Below are 15,114 nucleotides of genomic sequence, written 5' to 3'. Positions count from 1 at the left end.
CTAGGTAAATATGCAAAAAATAAACATTTAGAACTTCATTTTGCTAAAGGCATGAGTTAAACACACACACACACACACACCCCCCCCACTGAGCAGGGAGCCCGACACTGGGCAAAAGCAGAGTACAAGGGATTTAGATGTGACAGAATCATCACCTTGATTTATGTCAAAGAATGTCGTATGTATCTTCACGTGGGGCATAGTTAGGTTTTAAGGTTTCAGAAATACTTTTGAATTTATTATCGGACTGGAACACACTATACAGAATATTTCAAAGTTGCTACCAAAAAACAAGTTGAAATTTTACTTAGCAATATAGGTTTCTCAACACCTCTTCCTCCCCCTTGGGCATCACATTCGGAAAGATGCAGGGAAGGAATGATTAAATGGTCTCTGACGGATCTACTAGCATGTTCTGTTTCTGAATTATATAGAATGTCCTGGTCCTTAAGTAATGGGATAGATTTTTGGAGAGACTATCAATTTGGGGCTAAAGAACTATGTGGGTAAAAGCTCTAGAAGGAAGAGAGATTGATGAGTGACCTGAACGGTGAGGGGAAGGTGGGGAGAGAATATGCAATAAATGCTGGCCTGTTGGATTTTTCCCTCCCTTCTCTAATCCATTCATCTTTTTAAGACTGCCTTCTGTGTCCTCTTCAGGGGACATTTATCATTTCTTCCTTCGATATTTTAACATAAAGCCTCCAAGAAAAACAGCAAATTCAAGGCTAATATTAAAAGCTTGAATAAAAATAATAACGAGCCTTATCATCTGATCAGTAAACTCTTCTTAGTGAATAAAATCTTCATTTGTCCAAGTGGGATGGCCTCTCTCAGCAGACAGCACTCACTTAGCGTGTGACACTCAGCTTCTGGAAATGCGAACAATTACTTTCTAAATAACGTGAGAGAAGTCAGTCCTTTCTTTCTGACGCATTGCTGCTTTGTGGACCTTATTTTATTTATCTTTATGGCAAATCGTTGCATTACATGACTGCGGAGACTGAGGCCTCATTTCTAATGATTTATCCAAAATCACTCAAGAAAAAAGCAGAACCAATGGAAATATAATCAGAACCCCTTGAAAATGCAGTTACTGTAGATGCATACAAATAAACTATGATCAAAGTTGAATCTTAGGTCTGGTAACTGATTTTATGTTGAATATAAGTCATTTTAAAAGTATAATTTAAGAGAATATTCTGGAAAACTGAAGTATAAAGATTATATTTATTCTGGGTCCGGATACTTTCTCAACTGTAGAAGTACAGGATGGATCTGACTTCTCCATCAGTAATCCAGATTCATGGTAAGTCGGGTTGCAAAAAATGTCTGCACGTCCTCTGATAATTACAGCATTTAGCTAGAGAGACGGAAGTTAATCGAATCCTCGTGGTTCTATTAATTTTCCTTATAACTGATAAAAATGCTACCTATAAAAGTTGGTAGGCACATTTTCAATGCATTCATATTTTATAATGAAATAGAGAAAATGAATTTGATTTTGAAAAATAGGTTTATTTGTAATAACTATCTTTAATAACTCTGTTTTTATTTTTACCCCGGGGAATGCACAAGAACAGACGATGCTAGCTTTAACATTTACTGAAACAGTATACTCTTTATACTAATGCAAAACGCTAAGACTCTTCTTCCCACTCTAAACGTCTCTTCTTTACTAATAGAGAATTCTCACTGCATCGGAACTAAGACTCAGGCGCGCTCAGAGGAGTCTGGGACGACTGGCCAGAGTCGGTCAGTAGGTTCCCCTCTTCTCAATTAGGTAACTGAAACAGGAAGTCTCGTTCTAAATATTAGAAGCAAAGTCTATATATTAGAGAAATAAAGAGAGGGAATGTAACAGACTGCTTCAAAATACATGCCTGAGGTGCGAAACAGCTTGTACTTCCACGTGGTGGCAGCTTCCAGAAGAAATCTTTGGGATTTAATCTTCAGGTTCGTACCTGGAAAGAGATAAAAATTCCGTTAAGACCACAAATAACATCATGATACTTTTTGTTGCTGTCATTGTTACCCAGTGAGTTTACCTGCAAGCTCTCCAGTGACTACCCCAGTAACGCAGAATCACTACTGGGGTGGAAGTCAAAGACAGTCACGGCACTATGAGGGGGCTCCCCCAACAGGGGGACAAAGGACCAGCGAAGCGTGAGGACACCTTCGGACTCCAACTCTCTGGATCTGGCATTTAGACCCATGACAGCTTAGGACAGCAGAAACTCTGTATAATTATCCGAGTTGTCGGATGGACACAAAGTGCTGATAGGACCACGTGAGGACAAGGTTAACAAAGCCCCCTCTCTACAGACGAATTGGATCTGGGATTTACTTCCTCGCTCTGTTCCCCTGGAGCCCTGATAAAGGTAAAACGGCAGCTGGGTTTCCAGACCAAACCGCGGAGGACAGAAATGAGCCGAGGAGCAGAGCACACGTGGGCCGGGAGGACTGGGGGCTGAGCCGTGACTACTGGTGGGCCCACCGCAGACTCCCCACGCTGTACACTGAGTTCGGGTAACGGCACCGTCCCTCCTGCTCCCGGGGCAGCACGCAGTTAGAGACCCGGTCCTCCGATGGTGCCCATCTGCAGGGACCGCATTCTCTACCACCTAAATTGTCACTGAGGGAGGGCACAGGATGACCAGGTCTTAGGCTCCTGCCGACACTCCTGAGGAGAAAGGCCCAAGGGTGCCCTGTTAGCTTGCTGGGTTTCCTTTCTGCTATCCTGCTTAAAGGAATCCATTGCCAAGGGTAGTCTAGTGTAGCTGTGTGTGTGTCTCTCTCTCTCTCTCTCTCTCTAAAGTCCTGGCTGAACCTACACTGAAGCCCTTACAGACAGTATGGACAAGACCCAGCCAAAGCCCCTCTGCTCTCCTCAGATGCAGCCTTCTGGACTAAATGACAGCAAGCACCCCCTGGCCTGACCTCTCTGGACACAAACTGAGATTTAGTGAAGGACACACATCAATCGGCGGTGAGACAAATCCAAGAGCCGCACAGGATCAGCCAGGCTTACTTGGCCAGTCTTCTCCTCAGGTCTTTGATTTGGTCATTCTTCCTGGTGAGAATCTCTTTCATGTTTCGATAAGCTGCTGTTTGTTGGAATTTCTTCTCTAATTCCTGCACAGTGAAAAATATCAGTCCGTTACTACGAAACAGTGAAGAAGTAACACATCTCATAAACATGTATATTTCTGCTCTAATTTTACTAATACTCCATTTATATTATTTTCTAATTTCTTTTTAAAATTTACTTATATAAAATTAAGGCTATGCAAATTTTAAAAATACATTCCTTCAAAGGAGAAGTCCAGAAAACAGTAATATTGTCAGCATGTAACTAAGTACAATGAGAAGTCTGTGTGAAATAGTAAACTAATTCTCAGGTGAAATAAGCATGACTTTCCCCCAAATCCCAAAGTGGTACCAGTATTCTAGGAAGAGGATTTTTTTGTTCAGTTACATTTTAGCTCCCGTATGCTTAAGAGTCTAATCCCTAAACTGAAGAACATGGTTCTCTACGTATTTCATAGAAATTAGGAACAAGGGATAGAATCCTTTAAAGAGAAGTCACCCATCCCTGTGGGGCTGTGGGAGGGATGGGCAACATGGGGGGGGGGCAGGGCAGCTCACGTAAGCTATCCGTGGAGGAGTCTTTGACCATTCCATGGGAAGGAGTGGCGACTTTTTATTACCATAGATATCTTAGCGCCAAAGACAGAAGGATCTCAATGCCCAGAAATGATAAATTTCTAACATGTATTGGCCAATACACTGAGAAAAAGGAAAATCTGCGGCTGGCCCCCAATGTGTTCCTCAGTGACCCTTGTTCCTCACACAGACAAATCTGACCTTTTCAGCCATGTTTAGCTGCTCCTGAACCCTCAGTAGGTCATGCTTGGCTGTCGCCAGATTCTCTTCCAGGGACTTCTGGTTTTCTGTCTTGTCATTAAGTGTCTTCTGAAACTCACTTTTCAAAGCAGCAACTGTGTTTTCCAAGTCATTCAAGTCTTGGGCTTTTATAAAATCCTATGAAAGATACATGCACTGACATAATTTCATGTTGACACCCTAACCGGTGACTGTTTTACAACAGTGATTCAGCATCATGACATGAAAGCAAATGTTGTGCGTGTGCATGTTGCCCCCACCGCACCCCCCCCCCCCGCCCCCGCCAGCCCGGGTAAGCTCCCGCTCCTAGAGGGTCGCTGGCGCGCCCAGCTCACCCTCAGCCCCCGTGCCCTGTGTCCTGCACATGGCAACGCTCAGTAGTCACTCATCTCCAGATATGTAAAATATCATTTATGAATTGCTGGAATTCCAAAGAGGAACAGGAGAGAGGTGAGATCCTAAATCTGACAAGGTTGTGTGTCCCTGGGTAGGGATGGCAAACAAGTTCCGTTCTTGAAAAGTCAGGTTAAAAAAAAACACAACCCTGGTGAAGACTTTTGAATGATACAGATGGAAAAATAGTAAACCTAACAGAGTTTATATCAAAAATTTAATAGACATATGTCTTAATCATTATTTACATTAAGGTATGAGAGCCTAATCAATGCTTACTGATTATATGGCTTGCTAAATTTATAAGACTTTAAGGTTTTTTTTTTTTGTATAAATGCGATATGCACGTTCGCACACTGTGTCGGCATGATAAAAGCAGCTGGATCTTGTTTTTCACTGGATACATTTGTAATAGAAAAAAGCTGTATTACTCAACAGGAAAATGGTCTATATATTTGCTAAATATAAAGATAAAGCAGTACTACCAACAAAATTCCTCACTCATTTTTGAAATCTAGTCTTTTGAAAAGATTTTACTTCATTGCAGCTAGTGAAAGCACGTACACCTTTTGCTTTTGCCAAAATCTGAAAAGTAAAATTGGAACAAAGTCCAAAATGGCTTTTGAAACAAATTCATCAGGGGCGCCTGGGTGGCTCAGTCGTTAAGCGTCTGCCTTCGGCTCAGGTCATGATCCCAGGGTCCTGGGATCGAGCCCCACGTCAGGCTCCCTGCTCCGCGGGAAGCCTGCTTCTCCCTCTCCCACTCCCCCTGCTTGTGTTCCCTCTCTTGCTGTGTCTCTCTCTGTCAAATAAACAAATAAAATCTTAAAAAAAAAAGTGTAACAACAGAAGCCTAACGAAGTAAGTCTGGGGACTGTTTAGCAGACATGAGAAAAGCCAGGGCCGCCCTGCAAATCCGCTCACATGGTCTGGCTGACAGGAAGTCTGTTCCAGCATCTGGTGCCGACGGGAAGGCCCCAGGACACAGAACTGAGCACGTGAGAACGTTCCGCAGCAGGAGCAGTACTCGGTGGCCTGCTCAGACAGGCCTGGAGAGCCAGGCATTTCAGCGCATCGTACCGAGTACCGCCAGACGCAGGTGGATGTGAGGATGCAGACTCCGTAAATTCATTCTATCTTGTCATACTTACCGAAGGCCGACTTAACTAATAATAAGTTCTGTATAATAAAACCGAATACACATCCAATGAACTAAAAATTCCTCCTTTCTTCACTTCCTTTCCCCCCATTGTAATGGGAATGTCAAGGTAAAAGGGAGAAGAACTTAAAAAAAAATAAACTGAGTCAGAATATCTGTGTGCTAGTGGGCTCTGGGGACGTGGGAAGCCTGTGAGCTGTGTACCTGCCCCAGCGACGTCCCCCACCCCGGCCTTTCCTGGACAGGGGTGTCCCGAGGCAGGACAACAGTGGCGTCCCTCTCAGGGAGTGGCAGGGGTGGGTCAAAATGAACAGTAACTAAGACGACTTCTTAAAGTAGCTCCATGCCCTTGTGGAGCCCAACATGGAGCCCAATGCAGGGTTCGAACTCAAGACCCTGAGATCAAGACCTGAGCGAGATCAAGAGTCAGACGCCCAACCAACTGAACCACCCAGGCGCCCCAACACTTCATAATAAGTTTATACCTTTATTCTATTTGAAAAAGGTGAAAAAGACAGCTGAAACTTATTCTGCCTTTTTTTAAAAATTGAAGTATAATTAACATGCAATGCCCTATCATTTTCAGGTGTCCATCACAGAGACTCGGTATTTCTGTGCCATACAAAGGGATCCCCGTGATACTGCAGTTACCCATGGTCACAAAATTATTACAGTATTATCGACTATATTCAAAACTTCTCTCACCTTTTGATTTCCTTGGTCGAGCTGTAAATCCTGCAGTGCTCTTTCTAGCTTTGACTTCTCATCTAATGCATGGGTTGCCTATAAGCAGATTTAAACAAAACACATTCAGTATTCAGTCTGTAGGCAACTCTTTCAATAATTTTGTCAAAGTATTTCTCAGTTACCTGCATTTCAATGGTCTTCAGCCTTGAGTTCAATTTCTCGTTCTCTTCTTGAAGTCTGGAAATTTCCTTTGTGAGTAAATTCAAGGTTTATTATTTTAGCTACGGTATTTTTAATACTTAAAAGTGTTGCTCTTAAAAATTTAATTGCAGGGCGCCTGGGTGGCTCAGTTGGTTAAGCGACTGCCTTCGGCTCAGGTCATGATCCTGGAGTCCCGGGATCGAGTCCCACATCGGGCTCCCGCCTCGGCAGGGAGCCTGCTTCTCCCTCTGACCCTCTCCCCTCTCGTGCTGTTTCTCTCTCTCGCTCTCAAATAAATAAATAAATAAATAAAATCTTTAAAAAAAAATTTAATTGCAAAATTAAATTTAAATCATAGAACAGCTTGAATACCTGTGTGCCCTGGTTGCTGGTGCTATCCTTGTCCTGCCCAGCCCACTGGCCTCCACACCTGTGAGTTACCTGTGGCTCTAAGCCTCTTTCCCAGTCTCTCAGGCTCCCTTCAGGCCTCTGTCCTCAGCCCTCCTGTGCCACCTCTCACCTAGCTGATCCTGCCACTCTTGGGTCTTTTCCCGGCTGACACAGCACACCACCTGTACTTATCCTAAAACATGGTCTCTATCAGTGCCATGCTGTACGACCAAGCCTCTAGATGCTTCTGTCTGAGCTGAGGACACGGGCCTTCGCTCCAAGCAGCTCCATCATGAGAGTCGGCTGTGAGCCCAGTCCTCTTCCTCCCTGCGCTCCGACACACGCATCAGCGCAGAGAGCACAGCACTCTGGGCCAACTCACGCCAGCCTTCCTTCTGCCTCTCACTGCTGCCCATGCCATTGCCCTGTCTGCCATGCCCCCTTTCTTCCCTCTGACAACTTCATCTGTCTTTAGCCTTCAGCCCAGCTCAGGGACCACCTTCCCCCAAAGTCTGTCCTCAACCGCTCGCACCCAGGCGGAACTATGTTTTCTCGGCCACCTGGGCACACACAGATTAGCATTCTCCCGTTTCCAGAAGATTAATTCTCCCCTCTCAATGAGACTATAAGGTTTTTGAGGACAAAAGACTAAGTATTACATTGCGCTTTATCTAATAACATCTAGCACAATGTTGAGAATACAGAAGTCGTGAAAAATATTTGTATATTGGTAGTTAATTTTTATAAACCTCCTAATAAAAAACCCCATCATTGCTACTGTAGATCATGAACTTCAAATGTCCATCAATAAACACTGTCCGAAACGCCATACCCTTCACGTCACCATGAAAAGATGCAGTTAAGAGTTGCTTCAGACTTTCTGGAAGGTGAGTGCCCTCTTCTGGCCCCCGGGAACCATGAAGTAGACCAACTACAATGGACTAATTACCCTCAGTGGACCAAAGCCTGAATCTGCTGCCTCCTACCTCAGGTTTTCCGCCCTCCAGCTGTGCAGGCCAAGAGAGGGCTGAGTCAGAGGGTCTGCCTGTCTCGCCACGAGGACATTACCTTGCTCAGGAGTTCCGTGGTTCCACCTTCGTTAAGTGGAGCAAGCTTTGGCTTCATGGTATCTATGATGGGCTGATACAAAAGAAAGAAACCAAACCAAAATCACCGCAGAAGAAACCACATGTAATCACCCAACACCTGCACTTTCTAAGTGGAAAACACTGTAAAATCATACCCACGGGGATGCCAGCTCCACGGGGTGGGGGTTTTTGTAGGTTTGGTTCTCTGCTACGCCCCAGTGACGAGGACAGTGCCTGGCCCGTGGTGCCCCAAACAGATCAGAGATGCAAGCGAACCCATCCTCCCCATATCCTTTTAAATAAATTCAGATGGAAGGGAAAGGAGGGAGGAAAGGCAGGAGGGAAGGTGCCTGAAGCCAGAGCAGATACAGATGCTGGCCTCTAGGGACAGGACTTTTCACAAGTGGGGGCTGAAAGAGACTTCCGCATGAACCCGAGTCGGGGAAAATGGTCCTAGTGCGGCTACACCGCGGGCGAGGAGTGACTGGGCGCAGATACTCTGGCAGTTTAGCAATACGTGTTAAAAATGGGGGAATGCATGCCCTCTGACCCGGACATGTCTTAGCCAGAAATACATTCCAAAGGAGTAACTGGGAAATTGTTTTGTATGTGTATGCTCATGAACTCTTTTCAGCACCGTTTTTCTCGCCCGGACACCAGGGAGCATTTGCGGTGCATCTGCACGATGCCGTATTACGTGGTCACTGCAAATAAAGAGAATGATTGAAAAGAGAAGCAGGTCACTAGTCACTGCGAGGACTGTCTCCATTTGACAGATGAGGCAAACAAGGCTCGGCTTTCTCAGGCAACCCGCTCAAGGTCATGCAGTGGGAGAGACAGGGCCAGGATGGACAGCCGTGCTGAGCATTATCTGGGTGAAGAGTTTATATGGCAGGGAATGGGATGAATTGCGGGGATTCTGTGTGTGTGTGTGTGTGTGTGTGTGTGTGTGTGTGTGAGAGAGAGAGAGAGAGAGAGAGAGCACGTACGAGTGAGCGAGAGGAGACAGAAGCAGTTTTTCATGGTTCCTTTTAAAGAGTTTCTTTTTTTGCCTGAAAATATGAGGCAATCTTTGAAGTCTGCTCTTGAATCGAATGCTCTCCCTTGATGGTTTTCACTTTAACCTCTGAATGCTCTGGGCAACTTGAGGATTTTAAACACCGGCTATTAAGATACGGACTTAGAATGACTAAAAATTACCTTTTTATTTGAAGATGTAAATTCTGCTTTTTCAAATTCTGCAACTTGTTCTAATAATTCTCTTGAAGATAAAAACAAATACGAAAAAAAAATGTTCGTTTAGATCTGGACCACATCCACAGAATACAATCACAGGTACCGATCTACTACAACATGGCAGGGAGGACAGTGCAAGTCACCATATCCAAAATGAGACTTAGTTACTAATGGCCCGGAACCCAAACCACATGGACCAAACTGGAATATTCCAGTATCCTGCACCTAAGAGATCACTCGGTGACCAGACGCGTTGCTGCAGCTCTCCCCACTTTCTCACCCCCCAGTCTTAAGAAAAGAAGTGGCAAAGGCATTCGCTAACTTTTGAGATCATGCCTGGGCCTCTCTTGTCCTAACTGCAGGTACGAACGTTGAGTACCTGTTTTCAAGTTCAGAGATATCGGTCTGTAGCTTGAGGTACCACTTCTCGGCCTGTGAGAAAAGCTGCCGCAGAAGCAGCACGTTGGTGTGGGCCGTGTTGATGAGCTCAGACTCCACTTCGCTGTAGACCACAGCCTGCAGCCCGCTCAGGACCTCAGAGACCTCGTCTACGGTGAAGGTGTCCTCCACCAACCTGAAAAACAACCACAGGCCCAGCCTTCAGGAGAAACAACCCAAACCATTTAAGAAATACAACAAAACTCAGAAACCCACATTCACGTCATCTAAAGCGTTCAAGGGTTATAGTGAAAATCTCTCTGGGAACTATCTTCTTTCTTAATAAAACATACTAAAAATAATTTAAGTTCAGTTCATTTTTTTCTAAGCTCAGGTAATTTTTGAGGTCTACTAAAATGATCACACAGTGGGTGTGCACATCCTCTAACACAAGGTATGTGCTCACAAACAGTCCCCCAAACATTTACTTTTTTTCTTTAGTTTTTCAGTTAAAAAATTTTTTTTTACTTTAATCTCCACCAAAATTAGTCTTATCACATTTAGTAGTTTCAAAAGTCACCTGGAAGGTGTTATTTCTCCTTTCTTTCTATTATTTGTTTAGCATTTCAATAATTGTATGAACTATTCACATGAGAGTAAATGACTATAAGAAAATCAATGGTCATTATATGTTGCTTCTCTTAGCACTGAGGCCCCAATGAAAAAGAAACTGACTTATCTTAGTTAAAGCTCCTCTGACAAAGATAATTACCATATGATTTCACTCATGTGTGGAATTTAAGAAACAAAACAGAGGATCATAGGGAAAGAGAGGAAAAAATAAAACAAGATGGAATCAGAGACGGAGACAAACCATAAGAGACTCTTAACCGTAGGAAACAAACAAGGTTGCTGGGGGCGGGGGTAAGGGGTAACTGGGTGATGGGCATCAAGGAAGGCTCAAGATGTAATGAGCATTGGGTGGCAAATGCAACTGATGAATCACTGACCTCTACCTCTGAAACTAGTAATACAATATGTTAATTGAATTAAAAAAAATAAAGCTCCTCTGAGCACTGATCACTCATCATCATCATCAGTAGCATTAAACCCACTCTCCCACAGAAAATGTTTGGGTCGGGAGGGAACTTCAGAGCCATCTTCTTCAATCCCCTCACTTTCAGATGGGAATGCAGGTTCAGAGGGTGGAGGTGGTGTGCCCCTGGTCCCGCAGGGGAGTGACTCAGCCCCACAATCATTTCCAGCAATCTCAGCAACATGCCCAATAGCTGAATCCTGAGAAAGCATCTGTGCAGGGCTCCTACTTTCAAGGGCAGTTTTTTTTTTTTTTTTCCCAAAGATTTTTATTTATTTATTTATTTAACAGAGATAGAGAGAGAGCACAAGTAGGCAGAGCGGCAGACAGAGGGAGAAGGAGAAGCAGGCTCTCCGCCGAGCAGGGAGCCGGATGCGGGGCTCGATCTCAGGACCCTGGGATCATGACCCGAGCGGAAAGCAGCTGCTTAACCCACTGAGCCACTCAGGCGCCCCTCAAGGGCAGTTTGACAGTAAAACGGCCCCTCCCCTCCCCTCTACAGCTGACGATGTCTGCTCCCGAGTGCCGTGCATGGCTTTATGGCACTCGGTGCTCACGTGGAGGCCTTGTGCATTTCCACCTCACCTGACATTTAACTGTGCCAGAGGCTGACCCCCAAGTAATCTGATGTCTCTTTATTGCTTAGTCCTTTTCTTTCTTTGGTTCCCCTATTTTTCTCTAGATCAGGTATGCATTTTCTACGGACTTTATTCCAGGACTGGTTCAACGAAACCAGTTATCATCTACTAACAATTTCTGCTCGTTATGGTTTTTCATGGTTTTCTGCTGTTTTTCCCCCTTCTAATTCTTCACTATGAACTATGTAGGGGTTTTCTTGCTAATTCTCATGCCTTATGGCTCTAATTCTTTAATTAATAACTCAGGTAATTGAAGTTCTGGGATCTTTAATACAGCAAGCCAATCCTTAACCTACATGCGTTTCACTACTTCCTGATGGCTCTTCTGAAACTTTGCAATCTCATAATTATCATATGTGTATGTTTGGTAATAGATTCCTCCCACCACAATTCAATTTCTTGAATTTCACATATCCACAAGGCGTGCTGTAGCTACTCTCAGTGAATAACTGATCACGATAATCCCAGCAACGGTTTTATGGCCTCTCCTACAGCATCCCCACTATGGCTCCCAGAAAGGATCCATGTTTCCCCCTGGCTTTCCTTAGAGTCCTCTGATACCTGCTCTCCTTGAGGTCTTGGAAGCAGGAATCTACAGTTTTGAGTCTCAGGCCTCTTTTTGAACGAGCAAAACGCATGTAATTGATAACTTCATTTTGGTGGTGCTCATTTAGGCCCAACTCTGCCTAGAAGAGAGAGACGCAATCGTTAGTCTTGAAGATCTGAAGAAGGAACCAACAATGAAAATATATAAGATATCCAGGTGTAGCGATTGCTAGATGTCCACCAAATTCTGTTCTTCCCTTCCTCCTGGGTAAAAGGCTGCCCAACTAGATGATACTTCCCAGCCCTACCTGCAGCCAGGTGTGGCCACATGACTACTGCTCAGTAATGGATGTGAGCAGAAGAGACATGGGCCATCTCCAAAGCCTGAGCCTTATGATGTGGGAATGTCTCTGTCACACCTATTTCTCTGGAGGGGCCGGGTGGACAGCAGGATGAAAGGGGCCTGTATCCCTGACTGATTTTGTGGAGCAGCGCTGACCTACAGACCTCAGATGAGTAGTGAGATGGCTGTTAAGTGAGAGAAATACACTTCTGTATTCTTTAGGCCACTGGTTTTTTGGATATCTACTACACCAACTCAACCTTACCTAAGCTCATACAGCTTTAAAAAATGAATTTGGTTTTGAAATAGTAATTAATTGGGTCTTTATTTTAAACCAGATGAGAGCTTGACAACTATGAGCTAGAGATCAATGAAGTTCTTTTTCATTTTATAGTATGCTGAAAAGAAAAGGACATCATACAATTGAACATCTAATGCAGAGACTAAATGAGTCAGGAATGATCTTTATTTTAAGAATAATGATCTATCATATATCATAGCCTTCCTATGGGAGACTAAGGTTTAACTTCCAAGCCTCTTTTTCAGGCTTGTCACTATCGACACACAGGGTTGGGATGCCTCCAACACCAAGGGCCAACAATCAGGCATGATCTCCTTCCGCTCCCAAGTCACTCGCGGTGGCTTTTCTGCATCCACACACCTTCTCTCTGCAGTCTCGATTTCCTTAGGACGTATGTCTCTAAAGGCTAGGACCTTGCCCATCTGGTTCCCTGAGTACCCCCATCCCCAGCACGGTGCATCCCAAGCAACAGACATGTGCCGACAAAACGTGTGCCGACAAATGAACTTCAAGGCGTTCCTCCTTTTGAAGGTCACTTCATCAGGCCTTAATCGGTTCTCTTTCAAATTCCTGGAGAACTTGATTAACCAAGTATTCTCCCCTCTCAACATTCTACAGGTTTCTTCTTCCTTCAGACTATAGGGAAGACTATATACATAAACCTTATTCATGCTTAACCCCCCCCCCCCAAAAAACCCTCAAACCTGAGAATCCCTCTAGCTACCCTTGCATTTCTCCACACCCTTTCTACCCTTGCTATCCCCATGCTATCCCCTAGTCCTTAAACCCATACCTACTCAAATTGCTTTTGTAAAGCTCACCAGCAGCTTTACTTTATTATTATGATCACCTGGGAGCTTTTATTTATTTTTAAATTTTTTGTTTTACATTTGAGTACAGCTGACCCACAGTGTTACATTTATTTCACCGCTGATGTATTTCAGTGGCCCATTTCAATGGTGCCCCTGAAACTCTGGTTTAAGCCCTTTTTCTGAACACTGTGCACTGTTCTAAGTAGGGCTGCTATTTAAGCGGACATTCTAAATCCGCTGGAAAGATGAATGGATATGTTTTAGCATACGGGACAGCTGGTCTTTTCTGAACAGGTCAAAATAAAAGAAGGATCACCCACGTTTCTTGGGCTGTAAAGTGGATGGTGTGGACTCTTAAAGTCGCTCTCACATCCAAAAGCCGGATTCCATCATGTTCTCCCTCCACAACTCGTTATAATACGTAACTTTTCATGCTGCGAAAGGGTGTGTGTGTAAAAAAAAAAAAAAAAAAAAACCCTGGGGGGTTTTTGGGAACAGAATGAAAAATCCTGCCCTGCGCCTTCTGCAGGCGGCCGTTCCCTCCAGCTCCCTCCACCAGCCACCTTCAAGGTGCGACTTGGGCCGGCCGGCCCAGGCGGGAGCGAGGAATGTCACGACTCCGGGGACAGAGGCTGCTACAACGCCGGAGGGGCTGCGGCCGAGGTTAACGGAACTTTGGGGGCCGGCCGGGAGGCCCAGGAGCGGGCTTAGCCCGGCTGCAGCCACGCCCTCCCTCGGCCCCATCTCGGCATCTCTTCCGCGCGCTCTGGCTCCCGGCCGGCTACTCACCATGGCGGCGGCGGGAGTCGCAGCCCAGAGGAGCGGGAGAGGCCAGGCCGAGCCCCGCCAAGCTGGGGTCCCCGAGGGTGGTTGGGCCGCAGAAGATGCGGAGGGAGGGCAACTTGTTTAGAAGCCTCCGGTTGCTAATGGGAACGGAGGCACGTGACCCTAAGTGATGCACTTTTATTGGTCCTCAAGATCACGCGACAGGAAGTGCAGTGTGACCGGCTGACCGCCGCATGCGCACTGCTTCCAGAGCCGGAAGTCCCGCCTATCCACGCCACGCCGACTTTGTGAGCAGGCCAGTGTTGCCAATGGTAACGGGAGGGGAGAGGCCGCCTGGACCCTCACGTTCAGAGGCGCTCCGGAGCATTGGAGTCAGGGTTGCCCCGAAGGGCTGTCCCTCCCTTCCCGGGCTGGGTGACGACGCCGGCTGTGGCTTGGGAGACCGACTTTTCAGTGGTCTCAGGGCGCCTGGGCGTGGGCGGCCCGGACTGATTGCTCTTCTCTCCAGCGCTGCCAGGCGCCAGGATAGAGCTATGAATGGCTCTCTCCCCGCCCCGCTCATTTTTTCCCCCTCTTTTAGTCCTGCTTTATCCTTAAAAATTAAACGCAAAAAGAGTTGGTGAAAGAGCAGTGAATTTCAAACTATTATGCCTGGAATCACCGGGCAAGCTTGCTGAACAAATGCTTCCTGGGGCCTCACCCCTCCAGAAATTCTGAATCAGGAAGTCTAGCTTGGGTGCTTGGAATCTGCAGTTTTTATCACACACCAGGAGCGATCGGGGACCACTTTTAAAGAAACACTGCCCTAAATCATCAGGGAAATGCAAATCAAACCACAATGAGGTAACACCTTACACCTGTCAGAAGGGCTAGACTCAGAAATAACAAGTGTTGGGGAAGATGTGGAGAAAGAGAACCCTCCTGCACTGTTGATGAGAACATAAAGTGGTACAGCCACAGTGAAAAACAGTATGAAGTTTACTTAAAAGTTAAAAACAGAACTATATGAGCCAGTAATTCCACTGCTGGGTATTTACCCAAAGAAAACGAAAACACTAATTGAGAAAGACATATGCATTCCTATGTTTACTGCAGCATTGTTTACAACAGTCAAAATATAGAAGCAATCCAAGTGTCCCATCAGTAGATGAATG

General features: G+C 45.3%; 1 protein-coding gene across 2 annotated transcripts; it reads right to left on the bottom strand.

Annotated features, from left to right (window-relative positions):
- Window positions 1–1,508: 1,508 nt before the first annotated feature.
- Window positions 1,509–14,097, bottom strand: LZTFL1 (leucine zipper transcription factor like 1). Of its 2 annotated transcripts, none has more exons than XM_021683062.1 (10): window positions 13,964–14,097; window positions 11,734–11,854; window positions 9,440–9,634; window positions 9,025–9,085; window positions 7,805–7,876; window positions 6,328–6,393; window positions 6,164–6,241; window positions 3,868–4,044; window positions 3,032–3,135; window positions 1,509–1,964 (listed from the first exon to the last, which is right to left on the bottom strand). In XM_021683062.1, exons 2-10 carry the CDS (start codon window positions 11,808–11,810, stop codon window positions 1,946–1,948), a joined length of 849 nt encoding a protein of 282 aa, XP_021538737.1. In that variant the 5' UTR covers window positions 11,811–11,854; window positions 13,964–14,097; the 3' UTR covers window positions 1,509–1,945. The 2 variants fall into 2 exon arrangements, with proteins under 2 accessions (XP_021538737.1, XP_021538736.1); XM_021683061.1 differs by having other exon boundaries at window positions 11,734–11,858; window positions 13,964–14,072.
- Window positions 14,098–15,114: the final 1,017 nt, after the last annotated feature.

The sequence above is a fragment of the Neomonachus schauinslandi genome, chromosome 1 (genome assembly GCF_002201575.2).
Source record: "Neomonachus schauinslandi chromosome 1, ASM220157v2, whole genome shotgun sequence".
NCBI lineage: Eukaryota > Metazoa > Chordata > Mammalia > Carnivora > Phocidae > Neomonachus > Neomonachus schauinslandi.
The sequence above is the reverse complement of the archived record's forward strand: the minus strand, read 5'-3'. Positions and strand labels throughout refer to the sequence as shown.